The 13,174-nt window shown below is 37.2% G+C and overlaps 1 protein-coding gene across 4 annotated transcripts in view; it reads left to right on the top strand.

Annotated features, from left to right (window-relative positions):
* The first annotated feature begins 2,364 nt into the window (after positions 1-2,364).
* The window catches only part of LOC134678318 (protein NDRG3), a 117,237-nt gene continuing 106,427 nt past the window's right edge, over positions 2,365-13,174 (top strand). For 2 of the 4 annotated variants that reach the window (XM_063536840.1, XM_063536841.1), the window contains exon 1: positions 7,705-7,887. In XM_063536840.1, coding sequence (XP_063392910.1) covers positions 7,706-7,887 — 182 coding nt within the window. In that variant the 5' untranslated portion in view covers position 7,705. Of the gene's footprint in view, positions 2,575-6,770; positions 6,950-7,704; positions 7,888-13,174 lie in introns of those variants that run through there. The other 2 variants (XM_063536842.1, XM_063536843.1) reach the window with 2 other exon arrangements.

Raw genomic sequence — 13,174 nt, 5'->3', positions numbered from 1 at the left:
TGTAAAGATATTTAGTAATTTTTATTTAAAATAAGTTTTTCTGTCTCCATCATCAGATCAGCTCGATGGTACCATAATATGGCATTGTCATCCAATTTATACATGCATGCAAAATTTCAGCTTAATCGGAAACCTGGAAGTGGATCAAATTTAACTTGCAAGATTTGATTACAGACAACGGGACAGGTGAAACTAAATAAAAGCTTGTAAAAAAACGAAACTTTTACCTAGTATTTGAGCAAGGATATAGGAATTAATTTAACATTCAATCAATAGGTCGGTGACTTTTTTTTTTACGTGGAGTCACTGAAACATATAATTTAACTGTCATGTAGCCTGATGCATCTAGTGTACCTATTTTGCAATATCACGAGATAAGTAACAGAGCTCATAATGTTCAAGATAGAAAGACCGAGGAGGTGGGACTATACATAAATAAATTTAATGTAGGTACTTATAAAAGGCCGTTTAAAATGCATCACATGGAAATAATATAATGCTTCTGGCATGGTATAATGCATCCCACTTTATGTCTTTTAAATATTACAACGAAACAATGTCTAATAAGATAATGAGTGTAAGTACGTTCACTACTTTGATGGCTCCTCTACACGATGGGCCAACGCCGGCCACTCCAAGAGATGCATTTATGCGTTAGAGGGAGCAAGTGACATTGCTACCTCATTCTACCGCAAGGCTGCGTCTCTTGTGGCCGGCGTTGGCCCATTGTGTAGAGGAGCCATGAAACTTAGCCTGGATAAGAATGTTAAAAAAATATTTAATTTATAAGTTTTATAATAGCGTAATATTTTTGCCAAAAACAATTTTTAATCAAATATGAATAGATACTGGATCATACTTTAAATCATGATTGTTCTAAAAAAAGTGCGAGATTACACAGAATTAATGCAAATTTGTTTGATATTATCGAGCCAGGCTAAATATGTAGATAACGTAAAAAAATAATTGATTTAAAAAAACCTTTTATTATAAGCCAGTTTAATTTTAAAGCTTTTACATCCACAGTACCTACTTTCTAACTCTACCTTGCAGTAGCGAAACACTAACTAAGAAATGTAGAGAGTCCTGGCAGGTTTACGTACTTAAGTAATGAGTAAAAAATTCAATTTTTCCCCGCTTATGCCCAAAACTAAGGCTGTAACGGGATAGAAATCGAGCCACTTGCTGACGGTACAGTGGTATGAATTGAGATTCGGAGCGTCAACAATACAAGTAGCAAACGTCTCTAATATAGTTATGCCTTACGGCTCATAGTATCGGGAATACTAAAGCGAGAACTTGAGAGATGCAGTTAAAGGTAGCTAAGGGGCTGTCCATAAATTACGTCATCTATTTTTGACGATTTTGTCCCCCTCCTAAAATCATCCAAAAATCATGCTTCGTATGACCCCGTTTCCTCCTACGTCATGCTACCATCATCCGATCTCCAGACACCCCCCCCCCCTTTAATTAAGTTTGTTAATCAAAGGTTGACGTGGTGCCTTTCGAGATAAACACTCTCATTTTCATTTCGAATACGAGTAGCACAAAAATATTGATTAATATATCAGTATTATCAGTAATTTATCATAGGTACTATATTTGGTAGAAAATCTGTGAAAGCTGTTGACTCATTAAGACGGAATTCCTATAAACTTATTAAATAATCCAATGGTAGGTAGGTACTTACTATTTTATCTCCGGCCAAGCTCTTAGTGCTTCTATAAAGTAAAAATAATGACTTTTTTATTTTCCGTTTATTCTAGGAAAGATAGAAGTATTCAGCCATTGAAAGATGAAGGATCGATGCAGATTGGAAAACATCTAATGCTTGGAAATTATATAAAGGATGTTGTAGTTATTTTTATTATTTGCTGGATAGGATACCTAACGTCCACACCCAAATGTAGGAATACACAAATAAGTGACATTTATCATTATGTATCATGTCAATACTATTTAAACTGCCTAGGTACCTATGGTTTCTAAGAAAAAATCATACACACCATGTAGGTACCTGATCAGTACAGTCAGCAGCAGAAGTTGCTAAGCGGGCCGGGTGTTCAAAACGATCTTGATGCGACTTTATTGTTGAGAGAATAAGAGCGTGTCAAGGTAAATTTGAACACCTCGCCCGCTTAGCAACTTTTGCTGCTGACCGTACATGTACCTATAATGGTAAATTTGTGCGTAATATGTTTAAGTAGGTAGGTACAATTTCGCATTAAGGCTATTCTCCTTCAGTATAAAATGAACAAATGCATTTTTCCGCTTCGCTGCCCTAATCAATGTACCTAAGCATAACAATAAAATACCACTCCTCGATTTTATTCTCAACTCAGTCCATTTCAGAACAGCTTCGCCGACGGCTGCTGTCGGATTTAGATTCCAAATTCGACCGCATTTTTTTTAAACCATGGACAATATGAGTTTCGTCGTCGATGAGCCGTTGCCGGTCATTGGGGATGCAAAGGTTGAACATGTGCCGAACTGTGTGGCGTTTTATACTAGTGGGGGGAAAGGTGCTTGTGGGGATAATTGTAGTGGGGGTGCCGTCGTACCCATCTATGGATTGTAAGTATTTTCCCAGGCTAATGACGGATACATTATAAGGTGGATATCGAAAGACATCACACATACCATAATGCCTAGACGATACTCCAAAGATGACAAAAGCAAATCTCGTAACTCCATTTCGAGGACATTAATTACGCATTGGTTACCTTTAGCCAACAATACCTAAAGTTAAAAACCTCTTACTACTGTGGAGGAGATGCAAAGATTGCGACTATAGCCGACGCAGGTCGGTACAGACTGCACGTCTGTACCGACCGAGGTGTACGAGTACAATTTTAACTCCAAAGCAAATTTAAAAAAGTGTTGTTTCTGCACTGTGCGTGTACCTAGCATGTCTTGGTACTTATTGCGTTATTGACAATTAATAATAAAATTATTCTTGCGGCTCTGTCCGTGACCCGTGTGTTACATTCTCTTTTATTTGGGTATTTTCATTTCCCTCCTCTTAGGTCCAATGAACCAATACAACTATGACTCTTATTTAAGCATAATTTTTATATAGGTACGAAATACAAATTGTAGATTCAGTTTTACTTATGAGTACGAATGACTATCTCGACGTATAATTAAAAGTGATTTATAATGAATTGATTGATTTTAGCGCTACGTGAATTGAGAACAATTTATTAATAAGGATCTAAAACCAAAGAGTGGTCGCGATAATACGCTGCATAATTAGGTATTAATGACTTTTAAAAATTGATGCTTTTTCGTCTACCCACTTAGTCAGAGCTGAATTATAATGTTCAGTTTTAGGAATGTCGAAAAGTCAAATCTTGCATTCGGTTATGCTATTGAAAGCTTGATATGTAGAGTCTGTCTAAAGTGTCTAAGCCTCTAAGGTCTAAGGGAACCCTGATAGTTGCGCCATGTCCGTCTGTCTATCTGTGCGTCCGTGGCTTTGCCCCGTGATCATTAGTGCTAATAGAAAGCTGCAAATTAGCTTGGACTTCAGGCCGCGTAGCCAAGATGCCAATCGCTTACGTTCCGTAGCGATCGCAATTGTCACTGTCGCGCTAATATGGAAGAGTGATAGAGAGACATAATGCTTTTCGTTGTTGAAGCTATAGCGATTGTAACCTTGGCTAGGCCGGCAGTACACCTTATAAAACAAAGTCCCCCGCCGCGTCGGTCTGTTTGTGTTGTGTGTTCGGTTTAAACTCAAAAACTACTGACCTATCAATAGAGTAATTCTTGAGTTAGGTGTATAATTTTTAAAGGTTTTATGCCTAACCCGTGCGAAGCTGGCAGTGGCGGATTTGCCCTAAGGCCCAGTAGGCCCGGGCCTAGGGCGGCAAGAGATTTAAGGGCGGCAAATAGAAAAAAAAAAAATTCGCTGATGATAACAAGTAATAACTCAAAATGTAGTTAATATTGGGTGCTGAAAAGGGGCGGCTACGAGCCTGGGGTCTAGGGCGGCAAAGACTGCAAATCCGCCGCTGGAAGCTGGGGAGGATCGCTAGTATAAACCTAAAAATGAAAAGTAGAAAACAAGATTAGGGTAAAATGGGATGAAATTATGTTTTTTGTGTGGTGCGCCGTTGAAAAGGTCGTTTTAAACGAATAGGGGTTTTTCAAGTTATCGCAAAAAGCCTTTTCTTCTTATAGGCCAAGAAATAAGAAGTTATAGAGGGAAATGCTAGGAACACAATTTTTGACTCCGTAACTTTGTTTGGATTAGTTAGGAGGTGAACATATCAAAAGTCCCCGGCCGTAGCCCCGGTGCTGGGGGGGAGAGGGGGGAAAGAAGGTCTCATTTTTCGGTTTTTCACTAATATCTTGGAAACTATGCGTCTTAGCGACTTGACTACTGAGACAAACCAAAAGCTGATAAAAATTGTTACAAGTTTTATTCAGTCAAGTTTTTCGATATCTTGAATAGTTTTTGAGATATCCGCTCTTGAAAGTTTATTTAGGGCTTTCAATTTTATCTTGATATCTACATTAGTGAAGCTGCTAGGCCGTGTTTGGTATCATTTTCGTATAAATCGGGGATGCTGAATTCATTTTTGGTATCACATTGACACCATTCCTAAGAAAAAACATATAAACTTTAAACAAATACCTTTTTTTTTAAATTCCTCTTCACGCTTAAACCGCTCAACCGATTTAATTGTAATTTGGTATACAGATATTTCGAGTCCCAAGACAGGACATAAGATACTTTTTATCTCAATAATAATCCTTTAAAGTTTTGAAATGGAGTATGGGGGGAATTAAACTTCATCGACGAAACTGAATTCCTGAGGTTCATACTACTTAAGGTAAGGTTTGAAGTCATGTTAGGTATCATTTTCATCTAAATCACAGATGTATACCATCCTAAATTTCACCTAAACCGGTTCAGCGGTTACTGACTCCCCATACAAACTTCCACCCCACTTTTCACATCCTCAAAAGATGCTTTTGGTTATAAAAACTATCCTATGTGCTGTGTCGAGACTGAAACTATTTCTGTACCAAATTTCAACGAAATTGGTTCAGCGGTTTAAGCGTGAAGAGGGATTTTCAAAAATATATATTTTTTTAATTTTGGTTTTACTTCGGAATAGTGTCAATGTGATACCATAAATGAATTCAGCACCCCCGATTTATACGAAAATGATGCCAAACATGGCCTAACAGCATCACTGATGTAGATATCAAGATAACATTAAAATCCCTAAATAAACTTTCAAGAGCGTCTATCTCAAAAACTATTCAAGATATCGAAAAACTTGACTAGATAAAACTTGTAACTAATTTTATGAGCTTTCGGTTTGTCTTAGTAGTCATGTCGCTAAGATGCAAAGTTTCCAAGATATCAATGAAAAACCGAAAAATTCGACCTTCTTACCCCCCTCTACCCCGCAGCACCGGGGCTACAGCCGGGGACTTTTGATATGTTCACCTCCTAACTAGTCTAAACAAAGTTACGGAGTCAAAAATTGTGTTCCTAGCATTTCCCTCTACAACGTTTTTTGAGCATTCATTTCCTGACCTATTAATAAAAAGTCGAGTTCGTGCTGCGAAGGTACTACACTCCCTAGTGCATGATATAATACCCACTAATACTAGTAATACTCGTAGCCCCCGTTCAAGGTAGACTATTGTGACGGACGGAAAACTACGGAACCCTACACTGAGCATGTCTCGACATGCTTCTGGCCGGTTTTTCGTTTTAAATATTATATTTCTAATGCGCAAGTATAATTCACTCACGAATTTTGTCCTCATTAACTCGATTTCGTTCTGCATACCTTTGTTTGATTAGCACGCTATACGCATCACGCGCAAATCTGCCGCGCTAGCAGCCAACACTGCCAACAGTAAGTAGCAAGGTAGGTAGTCCATACTTGAAGTCGCGCAAGATGCATACTACCCACAGAGTAGGTACTTACCCATTACTTAATAATAAGCAAATAAGTAATAACGTTTAGAAATTAATTTGTTTCAAATAATATCAGTAGCGTCCTCTATCCTTATTGCGTAATAATATTAAGTCTCTTTCTCCTATTGCAGAAGCTTATGCCGCAACAAGCAGAGCCATCTGTTGCATTTTTTGCTAACGATCACCCTTTTTGCAGCATAGTGGATATGAATAAAATCACAAGATGGCGATATGAAACAAAATGAGGACTCCTTGAAATAAAAATAAAAGAAATAATATAAAATCTAAAATAAAGTTTTGAATATTTGCAAAAATATTTAAAATAGGAGAATGAATTCCTTGATTACATTTTTTTATTATTCTACTTTCTCTATTGCATCTAATGTTGCTGTCAAATCACTCAATCGCTTACTATTTTACTCTACTGTTTATGGTTCCGAAAGAAAAGTTTTGAATTGATCTGAAAATAGATCGTTATTTGTTTTGTAGCGACTTACAGAGTGTTTTGCTGTTGTTTATTGTAATTAAAGTGGGACCGGGTGTTGTCTATCGTGAGTATTTGATTTACATTGATCCGCTCTGCCTTTCTCTAGCATTTACTTCTTGCGATGCTATTACAGTGATAATAGTTACCCATAAAACACTTAACGAATAAAGTATGTATTAAAAACGTGCGTTAAACTTAGCGCAGCAGTACATAGATTACGAAATTCTCAATTTAACGTATGTTATCGTCATACAACTTGCCATTTACGTTTTAAGTAACCACTTCCCGGGTTCTAGATTGAAAAATTGACGTAATAAAGCACGCATGCGCTTTCAGTACGCCGCGAAGTGAGCCATCAACCGCAGTTTCATGAACAGAAGTACACTCAGGCAGGTACTATTTAGTCGTTAGCGCTGATCGGAGGCAGTGCAGATTGACTAGAGCGCGGCCCGAACCCCGGCGGCGGCAAAACAACTTTCCAGCCTTCAAGAACACCGACGTCCCAACACTTCCAGGTAAGAGCTAAATTCGAAATTTAAATTCAAGAAATTCCGCACGTCAGCTGTTTCACATGTTAAGACTAACCTATTTGGTTTCTGTGGCAAAGTTTAAGCGAAAGTATGTTAATGCAAATGTTTTCTTGTTATTTTAATCCTTATGTTTAAGGCCTGTTTGTTAAGTGATTGGTACTGGGAATTGATGTTTGAATGTCATTTGTGTTGTTTTATAACTTTACTAACAGATGATTAACTGTCCAGTTTTATAATAAGGCATACTCTGGAAAATTGCACCATGCCATTCTAAAGGCCAGTTGCACCCACCACATACAGCAGACTGATCCCGTCACTCAGCAGTCATTATGAAAGTTTACATACAATAAAATTTAGCAAACACTTTAAAGAGCTTTATAGGGAATGGTGACATACGGTTTGGTGCAACCGACCCTAATACTAGCCAGTGGGCATGGTACACTTATAATTTTTTTGGTTTAACTAAAAAGTTCACTTACACGCCTAATCCTTTGGGTAATGTTAACTGCATCTGAGACTTGTAAGTCCTATCCTTTTCATATTCAATTTTCAAATAAAAAATCTGTCATTGTGAATATGTACAAATTATTTGACTGAGGACTTGCAAGTTAAACATTATAATTTTAAAATCCAATTTCCTTACTAACTAGGCACCAGCACACCCGGCATGGGCTTAGCCTTAGCATGTTTTTTCTTTGCTTCACCATTTTAAGGCTTATGTTTTTTTTGGGTGTATGTAGCATGCCTCGCGGTCTGCTGAGCGAGGGTTCATACTCGTCACTGGACCCAGTCTACAAAGGCACCACCGTGCCTAACATTAAGGACGGTAGAATAAAGAAAGTCCTAAAGATGTCTAAGGCCAAGAAGAGATTAAATTTTAATGAGATATTATTCAGTCAGTTTGATAATAATGAAGAAGCGGAGTGAGTATGTAGCTACATGCATGATGCATGGCAGGCTTCCTTACATGCATGGGCACTGCTTCATCCGTTTACATCATAAGTCGTAGTGTCTGCAAACCATGCTCGTGCCTGGGGTCATATTCATACATGCAAGTGCGAATGATAGGGTATGGCGCCAGTCATCACTAGTGTTGGTAGGATATTGAGTCTTTTGAGTCTAAATTTGAAAAACTCAACTCACTTTTATGAGACTGTGCAAAAAAATTTCCTAATATTTTAAGCCCTGAGTAGAATCTTGTTTATGCGCAAGTGAAAAGCACTCAAGCCTTTTGTAAATTGTATCTAAATACTACAAGCATTAAAGAGGACACGGAGACAAGACAATTTATCTTAAATATTTTTGTAAAAAAAGAGTTCTCTGAAAACAGTTCAAGTCTCTTACAAACTTGGGTCCCTGATGAGTTGAAAAGAACTCGGGTTTTGACTTAATTATAAATCTGAAAAATCGAGTACAGTCTTAAAGCAGAGGACCCAAAAGACTTGAGTCTTAACCAATACTAGTCTTCACACCAGTTTGGGGATACTACCATACTATAGGTATTCTTGTATCTAGACGGTATCACTAATAATGACAGTTCTTTTTATACATGCAATACAAACTACAATAGGCCAAAGATAAAACTGATTTGGAATATAGCGGAGTCAGTTATGAAGTTGACCCAAAAATTTTTTATTAAGCTATGAGCTTCATCACATATGATCTTTGAGTAATTCTAAGCATTTCAAGCCTGGGAGGCCATAAGGGGAGGGGGGGTACAAAGATGGCCGCCACCCGTCATCATTCAAAAAAATCTGTTCTGGTCCTGGTGGCTACTAGGGCAAGTTTGGTATCATTTTCGTATAAACCGAAGACGTAGAATTCATTGCTGATATTTGTTTTTTTTCAGCTTCATAGTAATTTTACAAGAAAAACGTAAAAAGATGAAAATTTAGGATGGAGATATTTGCTTTGAGAGCTAATAACTTTTGTATAGTAGCCAAAAATATCATATAAAAAATACTATAATAAAGCGTAATTCATGCAGATTCTAAATATATACACGTTGAGTAATATCCTACTGCAAAAAGATGGTGAAAAAATTATTAAATGACCGCAGCGCAGGTAGTTGGACTTTCGTTTATCTTGCGGACCGTCGTTTATCTTACAAAATGATCGAGTACGAGTATCTACGTAGGTATGCTTACTTTGCTAGATTTTATGATGACGAATAAAATACTTTCATCCAGACATAATTCATCATACAGACATAATTTTATGCACTTTAATTTTAATGCACTTGCAACGATTTGAGTGGGGCCTAGTGCTATTTGACCGGTGTTTTCTGTAAGGTGGAGGTAAGTACGTACTTCCCCAGTTGGGCTCTGCTCGGATAGATCTGGAATGACATTCGCTGTGCTGTGCCCTACCACACAAAGCGAGATGACATTTACAGTGCCCATACCTCTCTTTTGAACGTAGTTTAAGGATATACCCGGGTCCAAAATTGGGTCCGAGAAATAACTATTATAAATGAAATTATTCTAATAAAATAGCGCTCTTATTTTTGCTGATAATATTAAAACACTATTTATGAGAGAAATTGTACTACTTAGGAAGAGGCAAAATATTTATTTTCACGATAATTTTCATGCTATAACTCACTTTAAGTAATTTTATAGGTACTTACTTGTTGTTTTAATAAATAACTTCAACCTGCACATAAAATTCATTTGGATTTGATTTTGTTTGATATTTTACATTTAATATTTGCTTCAGGTTGGTGTGGTGAAAAATTCTGTGTTTCACTCGGCGGCAAATTTTGTTTAACCCTCGTTCTTTGAAACCCTTACAACGCTCAAGATTCCATCTTTCGAACCACTCACTACGCTCGTGGTTCAATTTTGAAATCTTTCGCTTGATCGGGTATCAATATTAGCACGAGCGGTTAAACAACAACTTTGCCCCCTTGTAAAACAAATAACTATTACGCGGAGAGCTTACATTTAGAAATCATAACAGCTATGTATATTTTCACCTCAGCAGCTCGAACAAGGGTACTTTGCTTCTTAAAAACAGTGAGCAAAATGCGATTTTGCTCACTGTGTGAGACAAAATGCGTGAGCAAAACCGCATTTTGCTCACTAAGTGAGACAAAATGTCATTCAAGTGACCTTTATAGTCAAATGTCATTTCAACATGCGGGGTCTAATACAAGTTCGATATACTTGGGTTCTATTATCTCTGTCCCTAGCTAGGTATGTTCTCACTGCTTAGGGTGAAAAATTTTGTGTACTACACGAGATCAAAGTTATTTACATCTCGTGCGCTTTTGAATCCCTTACTACGCTCAAGATTCTAAATTAGATTCACTCGCTACGCTCGTGAATCTATTATAGAATCTTTCGCTTGCACGGGACTCAAAATAAGCACTCGAAGAAATATCAAACTTTGATCTCTTGTTGTACAAATAACTATTTTCATACTAATATAGGTTATGCAAGTATGACTTGGTGACAAACCAACGAAGCCCCGCGAGGCGGGGCTTCTATTTTCTGCTCTGAGGGATAAAAGGTAATTAACGAACCTAACCTAACCCAACCTGAAATTGCGGTTGTACATGATCTTATTTGTTAAGCGAGCCGCCCTCCTCTTTAGACATGGGGATACCTGTGTCTATTTTTTTAACCTATACCAGAATTATGTCTGTGTACTGGAAACTGCGGACATTAAATATACAGAAAGCATTTTATTCGTCATCATAAAATCTAGCAAAATAAGCATAGTTACCTACGTAGATACTCGTACTCGACCATTTTGTAAGATAAATGCCGCCTAGCGAGAGTCCAACTACCCGCGCTGCGGTCATTTAATAATTTTTTCACCATCTTTTTGCAGTAGGATATTACTAAACATTTATATGTTTAGAAGCTGCATGAATTGCGCTTTATTATAGTATTTTTTGTATGACACTTTTGGCCACTATACAAAAGTTATTAGCTCTCAAAGCAAAAACCTCCATCCCAAATTTTTTACTTTTTACGTTTTTCTTGCAAAATTACTATGAAACTGAAAAAAACAAATATCAGCAATGAATTCTACGTCTTCAGTTTATACGAAAATGATACCAAACTTGCCCTAGTAGCCACCAAGACCAGAACAGATTTTTTTGAATGATGACGGGTGGCGGCCATCTTTGTACCCCGCCCTCCTCGACTAGACGCACGCTTCTTATCGCCTCCGAGGCTAGAAATGCTTAGAATTACTCAGAGATCATATGTGATGAAGCTCATAGCTTAATAAAACATTTTTGGGTCATATATGGCAGCGATCCGTAACTGACTCCAGTAATAACAAGTTTTATCTATATTTGTTATGACATATTAAAGGAGATTTACATATATTATTGTACTGCATTCTGCTTAAATTAAAAAACCGGGCAAGTGCGAGTCGGACTCGCGCACGAAGGGTTCCGTACCATAATGCAAAAAAAAACAAAAAAAAAGAAAAAAAAAACGGTCACCCATCTAAGTACTGACCACTCCCGACGTTGCTTAACTTTGGTCAAAAATCACGTTTGTTGTATGGGAGCCCCATGTAAATCTTTATTTTATTCTGTTTTTAGTATTTGTTGTTATAGCGGCAACAGAAATATATCATCTGTGAAAATTTCAACTGTCTAGCTATCACGGTTCGTGAGATACAGCCTGGTGACAGACAGACGGACAGACGGACGGACAGCGAAGTCTTAGTAATAGGGTCCCGTTTTACCCTTTGGGTACGGAACCTATGGGCCAATCGATAAGGCTTTGATTCTCTTTCAAACATATGGAATTTAAAGTTTCATATGTACCTAATACCTACTTACTAGAGCACAGTGTGGATAGGTGTGTTTCTTAATGTTTCATTCAAATATTACTAGAATCTTCGTGTGTATTATGTAACTGCAAAAGCAAAGGCAAACGGAAGCCAAATTTTTCATGTATAATATTTTTACGCATAAAATTGCGTTTATTTTTTAAACCAATTAAATGATTCACATATTGAGTTTGACGTCAAATGCTACGTAAATATCTACGGTGTACAGTCAACAACAGAGCTATGAATACAGGCAAAGTGCCAAAAATATGTATACACGACCTTAATGTACAGGCAATAAAGTACTGTATACATATTTTAGACACTTTGCCTGTATTCATAGCTCTGTTGTTGACTGTACAATAAACAAAGTAGACGACGCTTACGGATCCGTCTAACGACTCGCTGGCCCAATATTACAGGGTTCTATGTTCTCTTTTATAGAACTGAAATTAGAACATTGTCATAGTGACATTAAGTCGACCTTGTAACATGAGCCAGAGAAATGGTAACTCGACTGTCAAAGGTTAAGTCGTGATACCACCAGTGTGCGGCACAAGCATTTTACTGTAAAGCCTGACCAGTAATATACCGGGTGTGGCCTGTAATACGAGCAAAAAATTAAACTGTAGGCTGTACTCCCCATACTGACCAACATTTGTTCAGCGACTTTTAAAAATAACTTGTGGTTTGATTTTTAATACACTTTAATGTTTATTCTAAGACGCAATGTATTGCGAATTTTGTTTAATTTAAGGCGTGACAAGCAACGTCAATCACAATAATATAGCGTGGCGATGGCGTCCATTGAAGATAATATTTATTTTGTATGAAAAATAGGGAGTCTAAATACTTCACAATTTTTAAAAGTTGTTGAACAAAAGTGTCACCGTTTGAGGAGTACAATCTATGTTTTAATTATTTGCTCGTGTTACAGACCACACGCGGTATGATCATTGTCAAGAGGGCGCTGTTATTCTCATGTATAGAGTGACAGTTACATATAGTATAAAAAAATTCGTTCCAGTAAAATTCCGCAACATGGCGCGTGATCACATATTCCTGGTTTTTACTTACATTTTTGTGCCGCACACTGGTGGAATCTCGCTTTTAGTGTTCGACAATCCAGGTGCCACAAAACCTATGGTGTCATCTACTTCAGCTGTCAAATTTGCGGGTACAACGTTTTTCATTTACGTTCATTTACATTCATTCTATACTTTAATGATTCTGCATTCTGTCATTTCAATGTCTATGATGCCGCTAAAGTACTGAAATGAATAATAACAAGTTGCTTAATTTGTGTACATTTTGTACTGTATATGAATATGACTATTTATTCACTAACATAAAATAAACTTGGCCTTCAAATTCACAATACTCAGCCGTTATAGTGGTTAAAATACTGAATAA

Source organism: Cydia fagiglandana, chromosome Z, assembly GCF_963556715.1.
Source record: "Cydia fagiglandana chromosome Z, ilCydFagi1.1, whole genome shotgun sequence".
In the NCBI taxonomy this organism is placed as follows: domain Eukaryota; kingdom Metazoa; phylum Arthropoda; class Insecta; order Lepidoptera; family Tortricidae; genus Cydia; species Cydia fagiglandana.
This window is presented reverse-complemented; position numbering and strand designations above follow the sequence as displayed.